We start from the raw sequence: 27,831 nt of genomic DNA, 5'->3' as shown, positions 1-27,831 counted from the left end.
TTTTATTTTATTTTATTTTATTTTATTTTATTTTATTTTCATTGTATTTTATTTTATTTTCATTGTATTTTATTTTATTTTCATTGTATTTTATTTTATTTTCATTGTATTTTATTTTATTTTCATTGTATTTTTATTGTATTATTATTGTATTTTTTATTTATTTTATTTTATTTTATTAGTCTTTCCCTTACTGCCACGTGTTTGTAGGATGACAGAAGGCTTGTAAGTTCTCCAATGTTTTTCTCTTAGTGAGAGCTTTCAAAAAGGAAAATAAATCTGCCTTGATGTTTCTCCATGCAGTCCTTGTATATCGTCACGTCTACTGGCTGGACTTCCTTATGGGGCAGGCAGACAACTTTTGGTCTATACCATGTGTAGTTTAGTCATGCCCCTCTTCCAGAGTGAAGGTATGGTTAAGTGTGATGTGTGTAGCTGGGAAGAAGCCCTCTTGCAAGGGTTTATCCCGTGATACTAAAGTTATTTATAATAATGCAAAGGATGCGTTTTCTTAATCTGTTACAGCTTTATGAAGGCCCTGTATAAGCAGAGACAATAGAGATCTCATGTTTATAAAAATAATGTATACCATATGTATACAGCTCATTGTTTTATTTTTATAGTGAAATTCTTGTGTGATTGGAATGTTTTTGTAGCTTCAGGAAGCCAAACAGATGGAAAAGGAAAGACACAGACAGCAGCATCATCTACAGCAGTCTCCAGTAAGCCACCATGAGCCTGAGTCACCTCAATTGAGACATATTCCAACACAGACTGATCAGCTGTCCAAAGAACATGAGAGAGAGCTCGATCACAGCACAAACGATGTGGACAAGAACCTTCAAGAAGATATAGAGGCAGAAAATGGATCTGATATTTCTAGTGCTGAAAATGAACAGACAGAAGCCGACCAAGCCACAGCAGCAGAAAGTAATCAGTGTGTATTTCTGTTTCATGGAGGGAGGGAAAAGGTCTGTAAAAAGAAAGGCTTGAGGATTGCCTCCCTGCCCCCCCCCGCCAAATCTGGAGTCAGGCATATATTTTCAAATAGGTGACTAATGCAGAATGCCTTTTGTCCTTGTTACCACTGTTAAACTTTATCATGAGTATCCTAGTCACTCTAACAAAGATTCCTCATTGCATCTATGTAATATTGTGACAGTTTTTGAAAATACTGTCTCAAAACTGGTAAGTCTTCTGTGTTTAATGTACATGAAAATACAAAAATTATGTCTTTTGTTGGCATAGGCCCATGGATTAATTACCATTTACAGGTTAAACACTGGAATGCTTATGTTCTGCGAATACTATTTTCAAAGCATCCAAACACAGATTATTTTTTTTAATGTATACTCTCCTATTAATAGATTTGTAATTGAATTTTTAAATACGAAATGCAAGTAAAATAGCTACTTAATTTCCGAGTTTTTCACTAATATTTGTTTGGGTTTGTTTTTCTTTTTAAAGATCTTTCTAAAGCTGATGGAGGAACATATGATGGTGAAAGCAATGAGTGTGAAGAGAAGGCGCAAGAAATTGTTGAAAGTATTGTGCAGGAAATGGTGAACATAGTAGTTGGAGGTATTAATATCTGTCTAGCCAACAGTGACTGAATCTTGACACTAAGAATTATTTTGACACTTTCAAATATTTAACTAAAATAAGTCGTTATTTTAATAACACTTGCATGCTGAAGAAAACACTTTCAGTTGCCTGTGTATTACTTAACAGTGAAATGGACAAGATTTCATGCATTAATTTACACTATCTATGTTGGAGACTAATGTTCTTCTTGAAATACAAATTCTTATTCCTTTTTTTTTCTGTTTAGTTTCCACATAAACTCTTCACAAATGGGCCTGTCTCTGTAGTAGCAATGTAGCGCTACATTTTTCAGTTTGTTGGAAAGGGTATATCAAATCAGTGGCTTCCCCCCGCCCTCAGTATTGCTTGGAAACTTGGTAGAATGGTGAACCTGACAATGTAAAGTTATAAGTAATTTTTTTATTGTAATTTTCACTAGTGGGAATTAAGAATATTTGGATTTTTTTAGTTGTAAATTCTGCATTAAGCTCCTCCTTATGATACTTTTCTTATGATTGTTTTAGTATTTAAATGTTAGATTTAAAAGCCCTTTTTATTTTGCATTCTTATGTAACATTTGTTTATAATTATGACATCTTTTCTGATAGATGTGGAAGGGACTGCTGAAAGTGCAGGTGGTGATGGCACAATTGTAACATTAGAGGATGGCAGTGACAGTGAAAACATTCAGGCAAATGGAATTCCAGGGACTCCAATTTCTGTTGCTTACACACCATCTTTACCTGATGACAGATTATCTGTCTCTTCCAACGATACTCAGGTACAAGCAGTTATAAATCAGGAAATACTGAAAAAGGTCATGTTTTAAATGTTGCCCAACACTTGTGCAAAGAGTGTTTAATATAATTCCATAAAACACGTTACTCAGATGAATTTCAAGTATTAAATCATGTTCTAAACATTATTCTATTTTAATGTGCTGTTGAAATTACTTTTTTGTAAGTAAATTTTGCATGTGATGCCTTTTTTATCTTAGCACATTTTTAGCTGCCCCGTAGAGTACACTGTTACAAGATTAGAGAACTTAGTTCCCTGTTTTTTGAAGTGCTCTTGAGAAACTGTAAAACTAGCATTAAATATATATAGTGAAAAATGTAGCCAATTACAGACATACCTGTATAATTCCAGTGCGCTCTTTTCAAATGATAAATAGAAATTTGAAGCCTGTAGCATGACATTGCTGCAGTGGTTTCAGATTAAAAGTTTCATGCCTGAGAGGATTTGATTTTCATTAACAAAAGGATGTGAAAATATACTCCATCTGTTGTATCGGATATCAGCATGTGTGCACTATCAACTGAAGTGTACTAAGCAATTTGGTTTGGGAATAACAGATTTTAAGCTTAAAAAGCTACAGTCACATATGCCATGCAAATAGAAGATTAACATTAAACATGTTGCTTATATAAGAAACAATACAGAATTGTGAGAAGTTAGTAATAGGGGTGATGATTGTACCATAGATATTTTACTGAATATATCTTGCCACAGATATGTAACTGCTCACATTCTGTTAAAATGTCAAAGTTTTTGGTTGTTTAATTTTTTAAACTAGTTATCTACTGAAAATGTCTGAAAGCAATTCACCGCAGGTTACCTTACTTAAACTTGACATACCTAATTTCATGACAGTCATTAATTAATTCTGACTTTTACTGAAATGGCAATTATTTTAGTGAGTTTGTCCATTTTAACTGGACTGCAGAATATTTTGTTTTGTTTTAGTTTAGTCTTGAGACCGTAAAGCTATAGTGAATTGGTTATATTTGTATAATATGTTAACTTCTTGTTGCTAGGAGGTGGGGATTTCCCTACACACCCTGCTAATGCAAAATGGAATACTGAAATATGTTAACTTCTTTAGGAATCTGGAAATTCTTCAGGACCTACCCCTGGTGCTAAGTTTTCCCACATTTTACAAAAGGATGCCTTCCTTGTATTCAGGTCACTGTGTAAACTCTCCATGAAGCCCCTGTCAGATGGACCGCCAGATCCAAAGTAAGCAGAATTAAGAATTCTCATAATGAATCTTTCCTATTTGAAAATAAAACCAAATTATTTCAATATTTTTAAGAGTCCTCAGTTATTAAGAAAATAACAGTATGGTTAATAAGAAAATAACAGTATGGTTAATAAGAAAATAACAGAAAATAGGTAAAAAGAACCTAGAAGCTTTGAAAAGGTACTTTTATGTTTTGTATGTTAAATGAAAGCAACTCCTTCTAAACATCTACCTGTTTAGAATTTTCTTAACAATGCTTATGCTTCCCGTAGGTACATCCTGTTCTTCCCAGTTGCTCTTTATAGTGCTTTTCAAGAGGGTTTATGAAGAAGGTCTTCAGGAATTTTTGGTCTCAGCTAATGTTGCTCTGCTTTTAAGTAATACCTATGTTTGTAACCATTGCTATTTATGCCCCACAACTTCTTACACCTTTTTTGTATTGGATATCCAGTACGCATACCTGACTCTAATTCACCTTAATATAACTTTGAGCTGGTACTGGTTATGAGAAATTAATGATATGGTGTTTCATTCTTTTGCTCAGGTTGGACACTTTTGACAGCCTCCTTAATCTAAACACAAATGTTTTTAAAACAAAGTTTGTCTTTGGCTGTTTTGGAAATCTTGTCCTGTGACTGAAGATACCATGTTTTCAATTTGACTCAGAGAATTGTTCATTGTAAACCAAAAGAGATATTCTCCTTTATAGATGGGTGCCAGTATTAGTTGTGAGTGTTGGCAAAGAGCTTTGCTTCTCCGATCTTGGATAGAATGTATATATACGGCTTGTTTTGCACTTTAGGAACAATCAGTAATAATTTTCTAAGAGGGATGCTGTTTTGTTCCTAAGATATTAAAACTAGTATGACTTCTGGTGACAGTCAAAGGCCTAGTATTCTTCAAAATCAGACCTGTTCCAAGGTCTAACTTTTAAAGCAGGTAACTTTAAGACAGTTTAGTTTAATTGCTGATATGTGTCGTGGTTTTAATAAGCTGAAAAAAAATAAGATTTAGTAGAAAGGGCTTTGAACCATTTTCAAATTGTTATCTAGCGATGCAGTATGGAAAGTCAGGACATTAAAGAATGACGATGGAGGCATGAGGTTTTTCCTCACTGTTCTTGAGAATTTGTCTTCCAGGAAATGCCATGGAAATCCTGTAGGTTTAGGCAGTTCTCTGAGACTGAGACCGTCCATTTATTGAGAGCTTTAATGGATTAACTCCCTGTGGAAGAGCAGCAATAGCTATTGAGGCACTTGGAGCATTTCATCTGAATCCATGGAGTCCTCGACGTTCGTATTGGAACTGATTAAGCTCTTCATATAGAACAAAATGGAGGAAACGGCATTTAGGGTGACAAGAATTAGCTGCAACGGCTTTCGAAGACGTCCTGTGTTTGGAGAAGTGCCTAGAATTTATTGGTGGTTCTGAGGCACTAATGGCTTTTTGAACTATTACAAACATGCTGTAATTGGGAGAGGAGGCGTAGGATATCTACAGCATTTTTTAAAAGTCTTGTCTGCCTCTTTAAAAATCATCTTTCCAGTAAAATTAGCTGTGAAGTCTTCAATGAGAATATTTTTAAATTTTAGGTAACTGGACATGGAGCTTTAGCCTGAGATCAAGGTTGTGCTTCCTGGGAACCTGCCTAATGTCTTTATCTCCCTTTTCCCTGGAATAAAATAAGATGGGAGAGAAATGTCTTGAAGGTTCACTTACTAGATTTTAGTCCTTAAACTTGTTTTAAATTAAGTGGGCTTTACACATCATACAGAATTGGTAAGGCCAGCAAGTTAGGACTTCAGTTATGAGCTGACACTTGCTGGAAGTAGGCAAGATTTAATATTTTATTTATAATAGAAATTAACTTCATAAATTCATACATTTCAAAGCAAAGTATGGTGTGGGCATGTGCTGTCCGCACACTTGATAGAACATGATGCAAAAGTCAAGCCTTTTGCATCAAAGGAGATTGTTATGTTGGGTTCCATGCAGCTGTGCAGTGTCCGGAGTCAGGCATTTTCTTGAAGAGCTGGAGAGCTGTTCTGGGGCATTTACTTTGACCTGCAGCCCATTAGGAGGAACGGGAGGAAAAAATTCCTCACTCAGTTTGACTGGCTATGTTTTGCTTCTCAAAAGTGCCTTCAGGGAAAAAGTCTAAGCTTGGAATTATATTCTATGAGTTTGAAATGTTTGCAGATTGATTCGCCCTCCATCCTGCTTTGTTTGCCAGCATGCAGAAATCATTGAGTTTATTTGCAGCATACTTGTTATTAATTTGCATTTTTGGTTTTGGCTAGACTGGAATTACTTTTTCTCATTAAGCTCATATTTTTTGCAGTGTAGAGCAAATGTCCAGCTACTGTGTGTGTCAAGTGTTGACTTGAAGCGCTCCTTACCGTGCGTGGGCTGTACCGTATGAAAAATTTCTTGTCATTGTTCTGTATGTTTCATAACTGTCCTGTCAGTGGGTGGTCGTTCAATGAAAACTGTGGACTGTCTTCTTGGAAAGCCATTGGTGTCTATACCTGCTCTTCAGAAGAGCTATAGCCTTTTTCGGAGATAATCACAAGTGGGAAGGAGCATCAGGAGTCTGAGGAGAGAATGCCTTCACCCAGAATGCTATTTAAATTGCACTGTATTTGCATAGATGCAGATTACCTTTACACTTGTGTGTGTGTAGGTTTTTTGGCAGTTTTTTATTTTGTTTTTAAACATAAATAATAGCACTGTTCTGACGTGAGTTCTACCTTACTTCACTCGGTAAGAAGCATGATGTTACTGTGGAGCACTTGACAATACTGCAGTTGCCTGACTTTGCTATTGCCATGCTTAAAATAGGCATGTTATGTATCTTAGCTGCTCTTGGAGTGGGATGGGGCCAGTGACTGATAAACAATATAAAATACTGTATTTGAATAAAGAGATTTCAGTGTTGCGAGGAAGTAGGTGAGGCAGTACAGCTGTAGTCTTTATGGTCCTTCATCTTTCTTTCCATGCTGGTGGAAACTGAGGAGGAATTTCCACCTTTTGGTAGTCAGGGTTCTGTAGACGGGCTGGATATTTTAGATGGGATCTTCCGAAAAAATCCATTGAAAGGAAGGAATGCTCCCTTTATCCTCTGGCCAAGATGGGCAGCATTGCCTACTGTTGCTGCTGTTCTGTAGTGCTGTGCTGCAGAACAGAGAGTGGCTCAATAGTAATGGAAAGAAACAGTAACTTTTGGAAAAGATTATTCTTGGCCATCTTCTTGGCTGAAGAGTGACCGCTTCAACAAAAAAGATCAACATCTTTTTGTGACTCTTTCTAGACCAGGTTGTGTCAAATTTGAGTTTATTTCATGAACATTCCACATAAAAACTCATTGTGGTGTGTATTGACTTTTCAAGAGAATGTTTTATTTATGACTTGCACTGAGCTGATATTCTGAATTTTTTATTCTAGATCTCATGAACTGCGATCAAAGATTCTTTCATTGCAATTGCTTCTGTCCATTCTGCAAAATGCAGGACCTGTCTTCAGGACAAATGAGATGTTTATTAATGCTATTAAGCAGTACCTTTGTGTTGCACTGTCAAAAAATGGGGTCTCGTCAGTTCCAGAAGTTTTTGAACTTTCACTTTCCATATTTCTTACCCTCCTCTCAAACTTTAAGACTCATCTAAAGATGCAGATTGAGGTACGTTACATGAATTTCTAATCTAAGGGGTGGGAGGGTGTTAAGTAAACATTTTTTTTTATATTTGTGTGTAGCTTCGTCTTGCTTAGATAAATTTGTTTTCCTTTCTGAACCTCAGCTTTTGCATAAGGCTTGCCAGATCTTCCCATGCGTAGAAGCTGTTTTTCACCCAGTGGCAATGGACTTGCTTGCAACAATGCCCTTGAAACTCCCTTTGAATAAAATAGCAGCATTTCCTTTGGAATACTTCAAGATTAAATAAGATGTGCTCTGTAACATCAGAAGTAATGTGACACTTGTGGTAGTTTTAAGTTGTTTGGTGAAGTGGAAAGTGATGGGAAAATTTTTGTAGGGCTGTTGAAAAAAAAATTTCCATCGTATTTTTACTAGAACATGAAATTAAGTATCTAATAAAGAAGCAGGCCATTTCATCGTTTAATAATAGACATTAAAATAAACTAAGAAATTTCTCAGTGCAAAACATGCTTTGTTTTACTCTGTGATTGAGGTGAGTTTTTACAATCATAACTTATTATGCCCATACTCAGTACTATTACTGTGTGAGTTAGTTTCCTTTATTTAAAAGCAGAGGTTTCGGTTGGCTGTGGCATGGTATTATTGCAGAATGATGCCAAAACTCAGAAATGAGTAGGTTTATGGATAATCTTGGTCAACCAATGTTCAATAATGTGATTAGGAAGATTTAGCTCTGCACTACATAGTACAAATCAAGAAAATGGGTACACATATATGTAATACATGGTTTTGCAAAGGAATTTTAGAATAAAAAACCATGACTTGAAATGCATTGTGGATTCTCTTTGAGATCACGTGAACAGATTTCTTTCTCTAGGGAAATCCCAGCTATTTGATTATTGTAGCCACTCCCCTTTGTATGTCAGGGCCTACATCAATATACGTCCTGAATAAGATAATATAATTTCCTCAGGTCTCAAAAGGTGTATGCACAGTTTAACTCCTTAGGCTGTAAGTAGAGATAAGTCCACATTCTTAGCAATAAGAGTTATCTGCGTCCTGACAGACTTTGCGAATTTTTTCACAGGATGGATGTATTCTAAGTCATAGAGGAAAGCAAGATATATGTAGAGGCTTTGTTTTTCACTCGTAATTCTTGTGCCATAGGGTATGAGCCGCTTCTTGGAACGATTCTGTCCATTTGAACCACATGGATACCCTCTTGTGTGTCTATGTGTTAAAGATCTTAATCCATGGTGAATAAAGTAGTAGTGCGCGCAGTGTGTCCCTACTGTTCATTTTGCTAATTTTGTCTTTTGGGAGTCGGTGGGAATACTGAAGCCTACATATTGCCCCTTAAGTGTGGAGGTTAAGTGTGTGACAGGATGCTGAGCAATGTTGATAATGTTGCTGTTACTAGGACCTTGAATTCAAAGATTTCTTCATCTATGGATGTCATTGTATAAGTAGATGTGTTGTGACAGCTTTGGAGAAGGAACCTCACTTTGCCAGTACCATATGAGGAGGGTGTTGTGCTCTGATCACTTACCAGGTTATTTTGATGCCTTTTCAGGGGAGAAACAATAGGATTTCCAGTATTTCTTTGAGCATAGCTTGGCTAGAAATACAGGTTTGGTGACTGATTGACTGTGCCTTGAAAATAAGGTGCTTTTTGAAGACTTTCAAGACAAACTGTGTGTGCGGTAGCGCATGTGCGGTGTTCAGAACATCAGACAGACTGGGCCGAGCTGCTCGTCAGTCACACAGCCTGCTTCCCAGGCAGCATTGGACTCACTATGCGTTCGCAGAGCTTACAAGTCAGAGCGTAGGTGGTAAATGCATAGCAATCCAGCTTCCCTGACAGAAATTTGATGAGCTTCCATCAGTGACATCCTTTCCCCAAATTCCAAACAGAAAATGAAGACATAGCTGAGGAAAACGGGATATAGGATTTCCTACACTATTGTAGCAGCTTCTAGAATATGCTAAATTAGGATATCACCGCATAGCAGGGCTGCATTTCCTTCTCACAAATATGAAAGTCAAAAGCTTGATGCTGCCAAAGTATCCACCGAGGGACAGCAATTTCTCAAAACTTATTCTTTTTCCTGGTTGTGAGCTAAGAATTCCACTTCTTTCAGCTGCTGATCCTAAAGGTTATTTACAAGATGTGGGCAGACGAGTAGATAACTTCATATTCAGTTTGTGTCTTGGAGCTGTAAGGAGAGCCATATGCTCTGATTTATAATATGCAAAATCTATATATTTTGGGATTGAGGCAGCATTCTTCATCTGTGTAAGAAATTTTTGGTATATTTTAAAATAATAGTTTCTGATTCTGTTGAAAGTGACCTGACCTTGGTCCTTTGACTTAAACGTTCAGCTAACACTGCCCTCTGACAGTTAAAATAGTTTGAGTCGTACCTTAATTGTGTTGTAAGTGTATTTCTAAGTGGGTCAATGAATATATTTGATGCAAATCAAGTACTAGATATCAGGGGACTTGGGGTGTCATTTACCTGTACTTACCATTACCACCCTTTCATAACTGTGAATAAACTATCTTAAAACTTATTTTCAGTTGACCAAACTAAATAATTAGCTCTTTTCTGTTTTACTTTTCCGATATGCTAGGAATAGCGTCTCAACTCTGCGATGTGAATTGCAGTAAGTAACATAGCGATAGATAGCATTTTAAAAATCTGAAATGTAAATAATCAGTACGGTTTTGAGAAGCTGTTCATTCTGAGATGTACTTGTCCAAAGTTGACATCAGAAGCAAGAAGCCACCTCTGTCTTGGAAACATAGCGATCTAAAGTGTCTTCGTAGTATGTAGACCTTCCAGCTAATTTCTCTCCTAGCTTAGATTTGGGTTTAATTTTTAGACTTGAAACTTCTTTCTCTGCTCCATCAGTGACTACTTTTTTTTAAATTCTCTACCAGAAAAAAAAAAAAAAAAATTCCTGATTCCAGAGGGTATATAACATTACTTTCTTTCAGTAAAAAAATCAGAAAACAACAAATATGTAACTAAGGATTGCTCATAGCATGACCTTTATTAAAATTTTATGTTTTCCTCTGTTTGGATTACATAAAGTTGTGGCTAAAATCAGTCTAGTACTCTTGAGTGTATTTAAGCGCTTGAAAGTCTTTGATCTGTTATGTGTTGAACTCCTTATGTTTCGTAGGGAGGCTTTCCTTATAAAGACTAGTAACTGGAATTGTGCTGTGTGCCTCTTTTTCTCTAAAGAAGCCCATAAAATGTTAGTGCATTTTGCTTGAGGAAATAGCTTACCATCAAAGTTGCTTAAAAATAAATGTTGCTGTTTTTCCCGAAGTGTGTGACTTCAAGCAAAGTTAGTCTTATGCTATCTCTACCTGGCTAATAGCATAAAAATCTCTGTAAAAAATCTGTGGTATAAGGGAATATCTAATATTAGAACTAAGGGTAGTTATATATTTGGATATTTGTGTGCTGCTGTCAGGGAAGAGGAGCTTGATGGCTTGAAGCTATCATCAGCGTTCTAGAAAAAATATACGTTGGTGGATTTTGGTAGCCACAACTGGCTATGAAGAGGTGAGCTCTCAGAAGTGCAGGACGGTGATGTAATGCTGCGTAGGATGGTGATGTGATGCAATGTAGCAGTTCACATTTTGAGTTCATACGCTGTTAGAGCAGTTGTTCTAACAACTTCCCCTGCTTAGGGAAGAAATGAGAAAAAGCCTGCCCTGGCTGCTAAGCACGCTCAGCTGAAATAACCTGCCTATAATACTAATTGACAGGGGATAAAATAGTCTCTGTTCCAAACAAAAGCATCTGTATTAAAGCAATTTCAGGGAAAACTAATTTCTCTTTTAGGGAAGAGTAACTTTCCTATTAATGGACCTGCTGCATTTTTTATGCAATGCCTGACCGGTACCCTTCTTCCAATAATCTAATACCGTAGAGTGATTCTTTTGTGTCAAGATGTTTCCCTTCTAATGAAAGTCTGATACTTTAAATTGGCATAAGTGGCTGTTCATTATGTTTGTGCCATAATATCATCATCTCATAGAGAAAATCTTTTGTGGTGAGGTAATACCTTTCCTTTCAAAATCCCAAATGAACTCTAACAGCAGCTTAGACTTCTTGTTAGGCTAAACTGTCCTTCAGGACTTCACATCATTCCCGCTTCTTCTGTTTCTGAGTGATCGGAATATAAACCAAATTTTTCAGCTGGACAAAACTCCACAAGTACATAAGTAATAATTTGAGTTCCTAATTGAATGTATCAAGCAAAAGTCTGCATTTCCTCCCTTTTTTTTTTAATTGTCTCCTGTACCTCTAAAGTGCTGCTTTCAGAATTATGTCAGAATATTGGCCATCAAAGTTACTGACTCTGTTTGTAATAGATGTTATTTTTTTTCTTCCTGGAATATTTGTTAGGTTTTCTTCAAAGAAATTTTCCTGTATATCTTGGAAACTTCTACTAGCTCATTTGATCATAAATGGATGGTTATACAAACGCTGACAAGGATATGTGCAGGTATTAAGGACTGTTTAGTTCTAGTTTTTACATTTTTATGCTAAAGAACAAAACTGTACTTGCCTTCCATTGAATAGATGAGTTTTTCTTCCAAGTTTAACAATGTCACTTTGTTTATAGATGCCCAGAGCGTAGTGGACATCTACGTGAACTATGATTGTGATTTAAATGCAGCAAATATATTTGAAAGGCTGGTTAATGACCTGTCAAAGATTGCTCAAGGAAGGGGTAGCCAAGAACTTGGCATGTCCAATGTTCAGGTAAAAATTCCACCAAACTTTATGAAGCTTCATGTTTTTTGGCATGATAGGTTAAGACTAAACTCTCCATTCCACTAATGTATTGCTTTTGAAATCTTTTCTAGGAATTAAGTTTGAGAAAAAAAGGATTGGAATGCTTAGTATCGATCTTGAAGTGCATGGTGGAGTGGAGTAAGGATCAATATGTAAATCCCAATTCTCAGACGACACTTGGTAAGACACGAGATGTGTTCCTTCTGGCTTTAGTAAAGAGGTGCTGCAGGAGCTTAGTGCATTTTTCCACTATTTTGATACTGTTAGTGTCCAGATTGGTAAAACCTCTTGCATTGAAAAAAGAGAAAGAGAGAGAATAAACTTTTTTTTCTTTGGTAGAAATATTAAGTTTGGATTGGTGACATTTGAATGAATTGTAGAAGTTGTTGTTTCTTAATTGTATGAATTCCTAGAAAGCTGCTACACTGAAAATTACTAATCCAGTTATTTTCTGTATTTCTAATTTTAAAAGGATCACAAAACTTACTTTGAAGCTCCCCTAATTACATCTAACTTCATGTTACTGGAGAAGCAAGCTGGATAGAGAGCTTTTTTTTTTTTTACTTATATTAATATGTAGCTATAGGACTTTCAATGCTGTAAGCTGTGAAGTAACTAAATAATTACTTGTTTTAATCTTGTTTCCATCTGACCTGAGATGAAAGGTACTAAGGTGGTGCCAGAATTTTCAAATTAAGCATTTAAAGTTGGTAAGTGAAGTAATAACCTTTTTAGAGGTGGTTAGCACAGCTGGCTTTGTGAACTGGGAGCACCAACTCCTTGCCACGTCTGGTCATAAACACTCTTAGACATCCTGTTTCAAAAACATAGAATAGTGTGCTTCACTTCAGGTCAAAAGTGGACTTGAAAATGAAAGATCTGTAATTGGGTTTCTAAGGTGTCGTTGTTTTGGTTTTTTTCCAAGTGCCTACAAATTATAGTTTTAATTTAAGGCTTAAATTTCAGGTATGTGATGGACTGAAAGAATCCTCCCTGATATGTTGTAGTGATTTGTGTGTGTGTGTTATTTTCCCAACCAAAACAAAAGCAGAATATTTATATAAAAATAAATAGGTCATTGAAGATACCCTAGTGAGTTTCAGAAGCCTTTAGAGAGGATTTGAAGAATAACCTGTGATTTTAATTTCTTTTCACTGTATGTATTTTGTATGTATGTAACCCTTTCCAATTTATAGGCCAGGAAAAACCCACAGAACAAGAGAGCAATGAAACCAAACACCCTGAGACAATTAACAGATATGGAAGCTTAAATTCCTTGGATTCTACCGCTTCATCAGGAATTGGCAGTTACAGCACACAGATGTCTGGCACTGACAACCCAGAGCAGTTTGAGGTCCTAAAGCAACAAAAGGAAATAATAGAACAAGGAATTGACTTGTGAGTGCCCTTTTATCACCCACGGGAGGGTGGATTCTTTTGGAGCTATGAAGATTCCTGGGTTTTTCTTCCTTCTCCTCATAGATACTCATCTTGTGTTAGGAAAAAAACTCTGGATGTAACAGCACTTCCTCTGGTGAAAGAGTGCTGAATGGTGTCCCCTTTGGAGCCTGTCAACAGTGTTTTGTGTTAACCTAATTCCTCACAGCTAGAAGATGAGTACTCTGAATGTTTGTTCTTTTTTCTCCAGACCTGCTTGTTTAAAAATAAGATTTTTGTATTTGGATAAAAAGAACATTGAACTCATGTGATCAGTTGAATACGACCCGTTTTCATGTACAGGTTACTTGATGAAAGGGCCTATATGCTTAAGCTGATGCTTCCTTCAGATTAATTGACTTGTCATAATTAGAACTGGAGGATGGTATAATTTCTCAGTGCAGTCTGACATGAATCTTCTGTGTGATTTTGGGCTTGTCACCTTACCTCCTCAGTGAGGTCCCTTTATGCAAAAACAAACGTTTTCTGTAGTATAGTTCTCAGACCCTGAGAACGTAGTCCTTCAGGCTTTCAGATTCTTTCAGTGACCTAATTCCTTGTCTTGTATATTTCCATTCTTACAGGCAATTCGGGGATTTCTTGATTGTTTCATACAGATTAAAACAAAAAGCAGCAGAGCACAATTGTTGCTTTCCAAGCCAAGACTTCGCTGTTTCTGTGGAATGTTGGGTTTTTTTCTTCACGAGCGCCAGAGTAAATGATAGTGTTTAGTTCTCTTTACTGGGAGCTGCTCAGATGCCATGCTGGCAGTTATGTAGCAAAGAGGAAAAGGAGGATGTTTACAGAGGAAAAAAACATAAAACCATCCAATGATGAAGGGAATAGCACATTCCTATCTAATGCACAGTTTGATAAAGGAAAAATATTGAATACATAGATTTTTCAATACCTCATCCAAAATTATTACATCTTTTTTCTTAAGCTGGTAAGGCTTTGTGCACGGGTAAAAGGGTTAACGCTCATTCCATCCTGATCTTGATTGTACAGATTCAATAAGAAACCAAAGAGGGGGATCCAGTACCTGCAAGAACAAGGAATGCTTGGCACTACCCCTGAAGATATTGCTCAGTTCTTGCATCAAGAGGAAAGATTAGATTCAGTAAGAAAACTGTTTTCCTGATTGTTATTTTTGCTCATGCTCATGTTCTTATATTAATTGCAAATCATGTGATAGTGTCTTAAAGTGTATAGCATTATCGTACAATGAAGAAAAGGAAACTTCTCTCTCTTTTTTAAAATTTGTAAGCTCAAGGAATTTGGAGTATGCATTAGAGCTATACCCTGTACTGTATGCATCCTGCAGTTCAGCGAAATGTAAAGGAAAAGGCTGGCCTACTTGAGGTGACTCCAAACTTGTACTTAGTTGCTCGTGTAGCTAGAAGCAACTTCCTAAACTGTATGTACTTTAGTCCAATAAGGGACTGCCAGAAATAACTGTCCTTTAGAGACAGCTAAAAAATGACCTGCTGCAACGATTTTTTGCTGCCTCCCAAAGGAAAGTTATTTAATCTAGGTTAGTTCTTTGATTTTATTTACAGCTAGCAGCTGTTGCTGGACTTGGAAGGGTCCTGCAATATCTGGCTGAGGAGGGTGGGAATATCTCACGTTGGTATTGTCATGAAAAACTTAGCTTTCTGAAATGGCAATCTGCACCATTGTGCTTAGTAGCCGCCCCTGTTGTTTTCTGAGGAAAGTCTTGCCATATGCCCATGCTTGCAGCTGTGACTGAGGTTGTGCATTTCAGTATTGGAACTTATAATCAGCCATCAAAACAAACTTTTAACCTCAGTTTACATATACAGGCATCTGGATGCACAGTATTTTTCACTGTACTATGTTGCGTTGACAGTGGTCAACTTGGATGTATCTGAGTAACAGCTATTTATATTTGAGCATCAATTGCATCTTTTTGGGATCTGTACTCTAGTGGGAATAAAGTAGAGTTTAGTAGGCTGTAGTAAGTTCCTAACTACAAAAATCGTTACAGGACAGAACAATCATTGGTAATATTAACTTTGTTTTGTGCACATGTGGAATTCATCTAATAGAAAAAATAGTATGTGAGAAAAAACAGAGAAGGAGGAAAGTAGGCAGATATGAGCATGTAAGAGCATTATGGCGGAATATATGGCCAAAATCCGTTGCTTTAGAGAGTAGAGGAGAAGCAGGAATACGTCTTAGTTAACCGCATACAGGCCTCTCTTTTTGTGAGACACATGGGCAGTATGACTCTGTTGTTCTTATGTACTGTTTTTTTTCCAGTGTAAATGCACTAGTTTGTCTTTCCTATTCTTATTTTAGACTCAGGTTGGGGAGTTCCTGGGAGACAATGATAAATTTAACAAAGAAGTCATGTATGCATATGTAGACCAACACGACTTTTCAGGAAAGGATTTTGTTTCAGCTCTGCGCATGTTTCTAGAGGGATTTCGTCTTCCAGGAGAGGCTCAAAAAATTGATCGCCTAATGGAGAAATTTGCTGCTAGATATTTAGAATGTAACCAAGGGTAAGCCATACTTCAGAACTTTGGAAAGCTGAATAATAAGTAAAAAGTCCTAATCTGTTAAATTTGCTGGTTTTTTTTCTCCTTTTCCCCTTCAGGCAAACTCTTTTTGCTAGTGCAGATACTGCATATGTTTTAGCTTACTCAATTATCATGTTGACAACAGATCTTCACAGTCCACAGGTATGTCACTAGAAAAATATTTGTGTAATCCGTAGACATTTAACTTTCAGGCTTTGTGACAATGTATTTGTAAAAGCTTGACGTTCAGTTTAACACCAATATGTGTGTAAGAAATATGGTAGTTTAAGTTTGTGCGTCTTTTAAGTAACAGTATTGTTTTTCATGGGTATGGAGGTTTTTAAGCTGTTTTGGCTAGGCCTTTCTGTAAGGTGTCATTTCCCTACTCTGTGTTGAATAGGAATTATGTGGATTTGCTTTCATATTATGGCACTCACGATAGTGATCTAACCTACAGTTAAAGCTAGAACTTCTGTAATTACTTACCCATTGATTTTTAACACAAATCTGCTCCTGATTTCAGTCTGTTTGAAAAAACAATGCAGCTTTATTTTGATAAATACTGCTCACTTCTGCAATGCATAATATTCAAAGTTGCAGTGATTAGCCATCATCATTTATTTAAGCAAAATCTGGAAAGAGTATTGAACTCTTACAAGATTGTGACTATGTTTAAAATAGATAGCTTGGTCTCTCTGACAAGATAAAACACTTATACGTAATGTCTTCTGAATCAGCAGGTTTGACCTGATGGTAACTGTTCACCTGTTTGGCTGTTTTATAAGCAGCATTGTAACTGCTATGAACTTGCCTCATTTGTTCATACTAATACCTTCTGTCTGGGTTTCAGGTTAAGAATAAAATGACAAAAGAACAGTATATTAAAATGAATAGAGGTATCAATGACAGTAAAGATCTCCCTGAAGAATATTTGTCTGCTATCTATAATGAAATAGCTGGCAAGAAGATTTCAATGAAAGAAACAAAAGAATTAACAATACCCACAAAATCCAGTAAACAAAGTAAGTAGTTGCAATACTAGCTTTCTTCAAAGTGTTGACCCCTCAGTTTCATGAAGTTATGTCCTTTTTTAAAATGAGAGATGAATGAAGCAAGCACCACTTAATTCAAAATGTGTCCTAACTTCTAATTTCATATCCCTTTCCTTTATCTTTTCCTCTCTCAAATGCCGAAAATATTTTTTTTTGTGTTTTGCACAATGTGAAAATTCAGATGTTATTCATTCTAGCTTTTCTACAGAGAACTTTAAGAAACACTTTTTCCCCACATGGTCGAATTTGTATACTTTTAAGTCCTAGGTTAGCCTTATGACCAGATTGCTTACAGGAAATTTGCATCTGAAAAAAGAATCTCTCATTTTCAATATTTGTTCAATTAAGATAATGTTTTTATGGTCGTTTTAAAGAAGCTGATTATTACATTCTACTTGGGTTTCACTTTGTTGATGAGATGGAGGTTCCATTACTGAAATAAAAGGGCGGATTAAGGTAGTTCTCCCTCAGAAAAAGGATGTCCACTTATTTTTATTGTTATTTTCTGTGCTGATGGATTGCTATGAAACTTCTGTTCACTTTGAATTTAGTTTAGTGGATGTGATATTTATGCTGTCGGTTGAGGTGATGGAGATGGATGTTTGTGGTGCAAATCTTAAAATTCTTTAAAGGTTTAAAATGAGGTTCATTTCGTACATAAGTTTGCCTTAAGTTAAATGTTATCTATATTGTAAAAGAAATATCTTGCTGGTGTGGTAATTCCAGAAAGTAAAGATAATACAAAAAATGTATCTGAGCATGGCACTTAATGAAAAATTTAAAATTATTATATTCCTGAAGACACCACTGCTAAAGATGCACAAATAAGAGGAAAAAATGTGTTTACAGGTGTCGCTAGTGAAAAGCAGAGAAGACTTCTATATAATTTGGAAATGGAACAAATGGCTAAAACAGCTAAAGCTCTCATGGAGGCAGTGAGCCACGTTCAGGCACCTTTTACTAGTGCAACACATCTGGAGCACGTGAGACCGATGTTTAAGGTGAGACACATGTTTAGATGTTTACCTAGAATATCACGTAGTTTTTTAATACAAAATACTGACTGACACGGTTTGTTGAAAACAAAGTGTGTTGAAAACACAGTACTCGAGGTGGGGCCTCACCAGTGTCGGTACAGGAGGATGATCCCTTCCCCAGTCCTGCTGGCCACACTATTTCTGATACGGGCCAGGATGCTGTTGGCTTTCTTGGCCACCTGGGCACACTGAAGATCTAGCTGTAAGATTGCTGTCCGTGAGGCAAACTCTGAGTTCTTTATCACCAAATTAATAAAAGTAGGATAGTACTCAGTACAGAATAACACTAAATGAAGCTCTTGTTTAAAATCTACATTAAGGGTTTTGAGGTGTCACTTAGCAGAGGTGTACTGTACATAATTTCTCTTTGTTGACTTCTTTCGGGCTGAAATCAAATAACTTGCGTGCAGGGATCTGAAAAATTCATAGGCTATTTTTTCTTAAGATTCCAGCCCTATTACTTGATAACATTCCTAGCCTTTAGTATCTGAAAAGTACCTTTGCAAAATCGATTTTCAAAGGAGCAAAATATGAAGCGTCACAGTAAGTTAACACCCTAAATGTCTTTTGTGAAGGTGCTAAGAATTAGAAATCTTCTTACTTGAGGATGTTCATGAACTAGTTAAAGTATTGAGGACAATGTAATATGTTGAACAGAGAGCTGTCTTCTCAAAAAAGTGAGAACTGGTGAAGTTAAATATTTGATTTCACATTTTTTTAGACATTTTGATTTTTTTATTTGGCAAAACTTTATGAATTTCTGGGTATATCTTTCACCCATTGATAACAACATAAAATTTTTCATTATAACTGTACTTACAAATAGATTTGCTAAATGATTAAAACAGAAGAAGAATTCAGCTTATGCAACCACCTAAGCAGCCCAAAATTGATTGTCTACTTCAGAGACTTAATTTCCACCTCTGACAACAAAACAGTCTGTTATAAATAACAGCATAAATCTAGTTATAAAGTATAGTAAACAGATCTCTGGATAGTCCTTAAAGTATTTCAGTTTTGAGATTTTTAAGATTAGTTTTGGTTCCAATGGGAATGAAAAATTAGAAGGGAGACAAGAAACATACACTTCTGGGAACGTAGAATCATAGCAGAGTTGGAAGGGACCTTTAAAGGTCACGCAGTAGGGTAAGTCTTGGATCTAGGAATTCGTCTGATGCCTTTAATACTGTCCCAGAGTTATGGTTGGGTGTGTGCAAGCGTTAAATGCTTTTCTGAGGTAGTGCTTTTGGAATTGCTGACTTAAATGAAACCAAAGCTCTGTGGTGCATCATTTTATTATGCAATTAAGTGTGAAATCCGTTGCGCCCATTGACTCTGTATTTCATCTGGGGTGACTTCAGGTAAAATTATTTCTAAAATCATTCTGAGTACCCTGGGGTTTCCTCTCCGTATCCATGTGTAGTTATGACATCTTCTGATTGGTTTTTCTGTCTGTGGGAGAAGGAGCCTTGGCCACAAGGACAGGACCATGTGGACTCTCCTGCAACAACTTTCAGTCCGGTGTATTATACTGTCAGTCCCACCTAAGGCAAGGGGAATGGGAAACATCAACAGTGAATGAGATACAAAAAGATGGATGGCTGAGGGCTACAAAATTAAGAGCAGAGAGATCAAGGAAAGAGTTGTGTCCTGCCTCTTACTGTTGTTGTCTTACTGAAATTTTAGCGGAGTTAATACGAGTTTCCTGCCCTATTTTACCCTACCTTTTTCCTTTTTTCCTTCTGGCGTTACCAGGACAAACTTATTTAACTACATACTTTTCATCATAAAGGAATCTATTATACACTGCATTGGTTCTTGCAATAATTATTGACTCTATCTTTATTTCTCACTGCAAAGATAAAGGTTATCCCGGGAATACTAAAACTCCAATAGACATCTAACTGACATAGCTTTGGGGTTTGTTTTTTTCCACCTGTCTGAAGATGGTTGGTTGTGTTGGTTGCTGAGGGAGAGGGAGGGAGAGTGCTTCTGAGGGGAGCGTCAATCTGTGTTACTTCTGTGTGTCATATCTGTTCTATTCCGTTTTCTTTTTTGGCAAAAGGCAACTTCAGAGTTAATGATGTGAGTTAGGGATGGAATTTACACTTTAGCAAGATGTTGAAACTATAACATTCCCTTCAAGTACTAGCAGTTGCTAATGTAACTTCTATTTTGCATACATTCCAGTTGGCATGGACACCTTTTCTAGCTGCATTCAGTGTGGGTCTACAGGACTGTGATGACACAGAAGTTGCCTCTCTTTGCTTGGAGGGTATACGATGTGCAATCAGGATTGCTTGCATTTTCAACATTCAGGTAAAAAATTTAAGACTGAGACAATACTTTGATTTATTTACCAGCAAAATGTTAATGAGATTCTAAGAGTCCTTGTGGCTGAAGCTATGCACTGGAATACCTAGAGGATGCCTGCTTCTGCAATTACTACTTCATCTGATATTTGACTGGAAGTGTTTTAAATAAAGTGGCCTGTATTTTTCCTGATGTTTTGTTGTAAGTGCTGCCATGCCTATGTACTTAATTTTTGTTTCCCCACCAGTTGACTACTTTAACGTCAATGTACTTTCTAGCTTTGTTACAAAGTTGTTTAGCTTCGTTACGATGTTTTATAAAATGAGTCTTTTTATCCTGTTTCATAAGTTGAAATAGTATGTCTGTGAACTGTGTTTTAAATATTATTCTCAACCTCAGAGAGATTATACTAATCTGAGACATCTATAATTGGTTACCATTTTAACAGTTATGTCACTGGAAATGTCATTCCTGATGTAATGCATGAATGTATCCTGCATTAAGCACAATGCCAAGAATTCCAGACTCTCTGGCTCCAGAGGGTAATTCTGATTAAACTTGGGTGCTTTTTTGCATTTATTTTTTTGAATTAATTTTGAAATCATCAGTAGTGAATGTACTATTATGTTATTGTAGACTTATTAGTTAATAAATGGACGACTGGTCTGCCATAAGTCCATTGAAGATAGCTGAAGAGAGGGGCAAGCAACATTCATGTGTTTGCATTATTTCACATATACATTGAAAACATGTTAAAAAAAAACACACACAAAAAAACCCCCAACACTCAAAAAAACCAACAACCTTCCAAGACTGACTTTAAGTAAAAACTGTTGAACTATGATAGTGAATGCTTTACTTCCCTCCCCCCTTGCACTTGTATTTAGCAAATTAGATAACTTTATCACTAATGTGGAAAGGCGCATTGGGATATCTGATACGGCTGCTTAAAAAAGCACGTTTGAGATCACGTAAGGTTTCCTTCCTCTGTATTTCCATTTCATTTTCCCCTACACGTCTTCCCCCCTGAACCGAACATTATTAAATTTGATTAACAAAGCCTTCCCTGGAGCCTGCAGCTGTTCAATGAAATTCACATTCCCGTTATTTTTGTTCCTAAGCTGGAAAAGTGGAACTGGTACAAATGGCAGTTTCAGCAGCTGCAGAGGTTAGCTCCCAGTACTGCAGTGGTCTGCCTTGGGTGGGGTGGGCAAGGACACATTTGCTCTAAGATCCCCGTGCTCCAACAATGTACCAGAATCAGTTGTACCCTTCCATTGGCTTGGGACAAACTTGATGTAACAGGGGGTGTTTCAGAAACAATTCCCACTTGCTGAAACTTAAAAACTTGGTTTTGTGTTTTCAGTATAAATGATATTCCTTCTTGGCTTCCTATGGGAATTCTGTTTTGTTGATACCATTAAAAACAGTACTGTTTTTTGGATGATTTCAGTACATTACAGGATGATTCCATTGCACAAGGTCCTGATTAGGTGGCAGTGTTGTCTGACTTCAGATGCCAAATAGCTGTGGTGGTTTGAAGGAGACTGGCAAATCTGTGCTTGAGCTGACGTAGGGATCTTTTCTGTGGGAAGCAGGTTTTTCCTCTTGTGGTTACCTGGTGCTGGCAACTTTTCTATTTCATTGAATAAAGGTACAGAAGTTAAGATTGGTGTCTAAGAACACTTAACATTAGTTTACACACCTTGACAGATAACAGAGGGAGCTGGAGGCTTTTAGTTTTAAAAAAAATCGCAAAGTACACAATATATTTTAAGCTATGCATGTTCACCTCTTAAAACCTCAACTAAAGATTCTGGTTTTAATTATTTATGCTTTTAATCTTAGACTGTCACACACAGTTTGGCTTTTGTCTTTAGGCATCTGGGACAAGATATGCATCAAAAGGATGTACTTAATTTGCTTATGTCATCTCGTTTTACTTTCTGGTTGATGGACGCATTGTTTAGTTGTTTTTCTCCTACTTCGATGCCTTAGAAAAAGGGTCCCCAAGGGGGAATATCTGTATGGAACAGAGAGGGAAAGTGGCAGTGAGAACATTTTCCTTTTACAGAAGATAAATAGTTTGTAGACTGTAAAGCTTCTTTGCTTAGTACTCTTTCCATGAAATTTCCATTTTTCTGTGCTTATACATCATTTGCTGTGCCTTCCAGCGTACCCTGTAGTAGTAGTTGGGTTTGGACATGGCAGCCATGCTATGTGGCTCTGTGGGAATCTCTCCCTCCTGTGATTGCCCACTGTTGCGGCATTCATGTTTTCTCCATGAAGCAGACGTTCTTCCTGGGATGTTTTGGAATTTTTTTATTATTATTTTTTTTTATGTGCTCAATGATTTTTTCTTTAATTATTTCAAAATAGTCTTAAACATCCACACAGTTAAATATATTTCATAGTTGTCACTTGTTTCTCTGATGTACAACCATTTCACTTTATGGCCTTTAGATATTATGTAACAGGAGAGTAAAATGCACTTGTGAGCTCACCTGTTAATCACGTTTTTACTGCCGTAATTGGCTCATATGAGATCTGAGGAGTTTCCTTTGGTGTTTATAGATACCCTATACATAAAAATCAAGTACCTACATGTGGAACATTCTTTTTTGTGAGATTGATTTAATCTGCCTAGATTATAGGTCCCTTGCTGTTTACCCACCCATGACAGTCTTGCCTCGCAAGCTTCTGAGGTGCTCGAAACAGCATAGATTAAATCAAATACGTTCTGAGGAGTTTTGTGGAATTGGCAAAACGTGCCTTTTAGATATATTATTTAGATTCTGTTGCCAAAAAAATCCTACGATTTGAGAGAGTCTGCTAAGGCAACATTTTCAGAGCAGGTCCGGGTATAGTACAAGAGTATTAAAAGCTTACCCAAGGAGCCACATTTCTTCTGAAACAGCATCCTGTTTCCCAAAAAAGCACCCCAGAAATCCAAAAAGACCAAACCCAGAAACCTAAGAGCAACCTGTGTTGTCAGACATTACCCTTCGTGTTCCTGAATAGAGGGAGCCTGATTCTATCCCACAGTTTACTACAGAAGAACATGAGATACTTTATGTAGAATGCTTTGGAAATTCAGTTCTAAGTAAAGTAAATGGATATAGTTGCTGAAATCACACAGGTTGTACTAAGAACAAGAAACTGAGAAAGTACTTACAAGATAATTTCTTTTTTCTCCCATTTGTAGCTTGAAAGAGATGCCTATGTCCAAGCGTTAGCAAGATTTACATTACTTACCGTGAGTTCTGGTATTACTGAAATGAAGCAGAAGAATATTGACACAATTAAAACTCTCATCACGGTGGCTCATACAGATGGAAACTACTTAGGAAATTCCTGGCATGAGGTACAAGAGTCATGTGTACTTAAACTGTAAGAAAGCGCATGTACTGATTTCTAACACAGCAGTGTACTCGTTTGTGCATAAATACAGTGGGTTTTTTAGATAAGTGCCAAGTATATACTTTTGTACATACATTATGTAGAATTGCACATTATGCAGCCCGTTAAAGTAGCAAAACATGTCCAAGTGAGAAATAAAATTGTGAGACTAATCCAATAGTATTTAAATTAATATTAATTTTAGACAGAAGAACAGAAACACTTGTTTAACCTTGAGTGTTTAGAATTTTTTTTCTTCTAAAGATATGCCTAAATATTTTTTTTTTTTTTAACTATTTCAAACTGCTTTTTGTTGATAAACGACTTCTTTATTCTCTGGAATAGATTCTGAAATGCATCAGTCAACTTGAACTGGCACAGTTAATAGGAACTGGAGTAAAACCTCGCTACATCTCAGGGACAGTGCGTGGCAGGGAAGGTTCTTTTACTGGAACAAAAGATCAGGCACCCGATGAATTTGTGGGGCTGGGACTGGGTAAGTAATGCAGATACGAAGTGTTTCATTTAACTGGCTTTGTTCAGACAGATACTAAAGTTTGTCCTTTGTTTTCATTATTGTTGACTGTGAGGTTTGGAGACGAGACCATGAAGTAGTCCTTGTAAAACTGTCTTAGGCTTTGAATAGACCTGTTCCTATTTCTGGAATATTTGGTTTGCTCTGTTAAGTGTTTTTGCTAGGGTGGGGAGTGGGAAATGTACAAAAATGATACATGATTAATTTCTGGTAAAATATAGCTGCCGAATTAAGAATGGGTTGCTGATGGTATCACCAGATTTAATAATATTTCAACATTAGTCCAAGTATTTTACCAAACAGGCAAGTTAGTATGTGCAGGTTAAGCATTCTGTTATGAAATTTTGAGAGAAATATGCAGTATGCAAACCAAGTGGGAGATGAGTTTAGCTTGAGTTCTGCAATTCTGTTTCCTCTTTTGGTTACTTTGGTACTACATGCCTTTTTTAGGTTCGCCTGAGACCCAAAATTTATTCCATGAATGAGGTGTTGTTTCCTGTCCTCCTAGAAATGTATATCAGTCTTACCTTCAATTATCTTAAAAAGGTTGATTTTTTTTTAATAGGAACACAGTTGAAGACATACAGGTGTAGTGTATTGGGAAACTATGTAAGCATCAAGGAAGTATATGTAACTCCACTTGACTGTTAGGAAGTTTCAATTTTATTATGATGCTCAGTATCTCCTGGTTTTTGAACAACTTCACCCCACAGCCGTGCAAAAGCTTTGTGTTCCCTCAATTTTTCATGCTTTTTTTTGGGGGGCTGGGGGTAGTGAATTATTTTACTAGTTTCCCTGATTGTGGCCCTCAACTAGTTATAATCGTCTGGCTTTGTTCTCAGACAGTTTTTCTTATTCTGCAGTCAGTCCTTTTCTTTCCATTGTGCCCTCCTTTGCCCTGCCTCTCTGTACTCGCCTCACCTTGCCAAGAGCTGCTGAAGGGAAACCTTATGCCTGGAAATTTATGTGTCTGCCAACTTCTCATATACCGAGCTTCTTCCTGCCCTTCTAATATGCATCCTCCAGTTTAGTGTTCCCCAATGGCCTATTCAACTTCACTGTTTCCAAATGCTGGCAGTTTCTCTATGCCAAAGTGACTGGCCTTTAAAATTTTTCAGTCCTAATAGCTCAAGAATGTAAACTGTAGTCAGGTGTCTCTAAATCATACTTGCTAGTCGTTGGTGTAAATCCAGCTCATAAAGACTTTTTTCCCCTCTGTCAACTACATTTCTAAGGAAAATAGTCTGTGCCCAAATGCATAAAATGTTTCTGTCTGAATTGTATTTCTGGAATGCTTGTTACTGTGTGCATATGGAAACTTAAACATTTTCTTTTTTTCTTTTTTAATAATCTTCAGTCTTGTAGGAAAATGCCTAACTCAAAGGAACTTGGTTTTCATGCACTTGAGGGCTGTTAGAACATAGTCATTTTCTCAACTGTTTTGAGACCACCACTACGACTTTCAGGCAACCTTCCTATAAATGTGAATTCCTCTGAAGAACCCATAGTGTTTATGTCCATATATACAGACAAGTATTTTACAGGAAAGCAGTTGTGTAATTAGAGGACGTCAAGTTGCAGTCTGGTGACACAGAAGCTTCATCTTTCAGACCTCCTTGTAAAATCAGCTGAGCATAAGCATCAGCATTCACTCTTGCTGAAATGAGAAGTGTGTGGTTTTTGAAAAAAAAAAAAAAAACAAACAACAAAACCAAACCCCAAAACCCCTTTGCTCATTTACTGCCTGATCAAGGATTCAGGTGTGCGCTTTTCAGGCATCTACATTTGAATGGCTTCATCACTCTCGCACCGTCTTCCCGCTGTGGCCCTATTCTGTTTCATTTGAAAATTCAAGGCATCACAAGCATGTGGGTTGTAAAAGTAAACAAATAATCATCTGTTCCTTTGCTGCTTTGGTAGGAATGTTGTCTTACTTGAAGTTGTAACTGTGAAGTTCAGCTTTCTTCTACTCTAGCTTCTGTTCACAAAGTTGGAAGACAAAACTTGCTGCTGTGAGCGGGTCGTAGCCGAAGTGTATTGCTTAGGTAACCAGAAATCCTCTTTGGACAATGGGAATCTGCGGAATCAGTTTCTCATAAAGCAGAATTCTATAGGTGACTCTGTTTCATGGCAAAAGAGCTTATAACTGTTGGAATAGAAATCTGCTGTCCTTTTAGGTTTTCCAGCATTGATTATAAATCCTGTGATAATAAGGCATTCTCATGTAAACTGGCAGAGGTGGTTAGGGTTACCTGACTTCTTGGAAATAACCCTTCAAATTCACTTCACACAGCTGCTCTTAGCTTGCACGTTACTGAGATTCAGGCTAATTGATACTGGCGGCCTGTGTGCTTACAAGAGAAGTCTTGATCAAACCCAACAGTATTATAAGTTGCTGAAATACTACTATAAGGTTATGTTTGTATGCATGTACATACAGAAAGGTTACTTCATAATTGCCCTAGAAAAATACTTAGATGGGTCAGTTTATCTAGATTTGATAGCCACTCATCTCCAGCCAAGCGTGGAGCACAGCAAGCCTCAGAGGCAGACTTCTGGGAGGCAATCTGAAACACGAGAACTTGTCGTCTCTGCAGAGCTCTGAGAACAGAGTTGCTGGCCTTCTTTCAGTCTTCTGTTCTCACCTATCTTTCCGATAGGCTGCCTAAGAAAAAAAACCCTTAAATACAGGTTAGGTGGAATTATTGAGAATGGTTGCAAGATTCCTGCTTTTTTTTTTTTTTTTTTTGATGAGGGATAGAGGGGAGATTAGAGATTGCAAGAAATTTTGGAAATTTGTTTACTGTGAAGTTAGCATTTTCTTGACATGAGCCTTGCTCCCTTGTGGGTTACAGTTTCTAGCCTCCAAAATAAATAGTGCTATTTTTATTTACAGATTTTTCTCACTATTGTTAGGTGATAATTTTGCTATACTTGAGAAGTAGCTTTATGATGGAGTTCTGGTGGGAGCTCTCAATGACAGAATGATGAAAAAGAAAACCTATCAGAACGGGTTTGCTCGCTTGCTGCTAATAAATTGTGGAAAGTTCTCGTCTGTGCAGTATTCTCTATCATATGGTGTGTATTTTCAGTAACAGAGTTACCAAAGATCCATTGAAAGATGGAGGGAACGAGGTGGTTCTTGCGCTTTTGATTTTTTTTTTACCACTTGTATCTATTCAAACAGTTGTTCGAAATGTGGACAGTTTTCTGGGACTCATAGTTTATATGTGGATAGAGAATCTAGAGCATTAGGACTTAGACCAACATGCAAGTGTTCGCTGAGATGCCCAGCTCATGCAAGGGAAATTAATAATGTACTTCTCTTTTTGTGAATTAAAAATATATTTAGTTATACTGGTAGCAGCACGATTTCTCTTCCTTTTTCTTCCCAGCACTTTCTGTGTTCTCTTACGTGTTTTTCAAATTT

At 36.9% G+C, this 27,831-nt stretch overlaps 1 protein-coding gene across 1 annotated transcript in view; it reads left to right on the top strand.

The window, feature by feature from the left end:
- The window catches only part of ARFGEF1 (ARF guanine nucleotide exchange factor 1), a 95,174-nt gene that overhangs the window by 47,817 nt on the left and 19,526 nt on the right, over positions 1-27,831 (top strand). The window contains exons 6-22 of the mRNA XM_074577219.1: positions 657-930; positions 1,468-1,581; positions 2,193-2,365; positions 3,470-3,603; positions 7,052-7,286; positions 11,690-11,789; positions 11,910-12,049; positions 12,154-12,262; positions 13,279-13,480; positions 14,528-14,639; positions 15,842-16,047; positions 16,143-16,227; positions 16,916-17,087; positions 17,967-18,118; positions 20,345-20,473; positions 23,673-23,831; positions 24,212-24,362. Of these exons, the coding sequence (XP_074433320.1) occupies positions 657-930; positions 1,468-1,581; positions 2,193-2,365; positions 3,470-3,603; positions 7,052-7,286; positions 11,690-11,789; positions 11,910-12,049; positions 12,154-12,262; positions 13,279-13,480; positions 14,528-14,639; positions 15,842-16,047; positions 16,143-16,227; positions 16,916-17,087; positions 17,967-18,118; positions 20,345-20,473; positions 23,673-23,831; positions 24,212-24,362 (2,647 nt within the window). The remainder of the gene's footprint in view (positions 1-656; positions 931-1,467; positions 1,582-2,192; positions 2,366-3,469; positions 3,604-7,051; positions 7,287-11,689; positions 11,790-11,909; positions 12,050-12,153; positions 12,263-13,278; positions 13,481-14,527; positions 14,640-15,841; positions 16,048-16,142; positions 16,228-16,915; positions 17,088-17,966; positions 18,119-20,344; positions 20,474-23,672; positions 23,832-24,211; positions 24,363-27,831) is intronic.

This window comes from Larus michahellis, chromosome 2, assembly GCF_964199755.1.
Source record: "Larus michahellis chromosome 2, bLarMic1.1, whole genome shotgun sequence".
Lineage (NCBI taxonomy): Eukaryota > Metazoa > Chordata > Aves > Charadriiformes > Laridae > Larus > Larus michahellis.
Note: the sequence above shows the minus strand (reverse complement) of the source record. Positions and strands in the feature narration are given on the sequence as shown.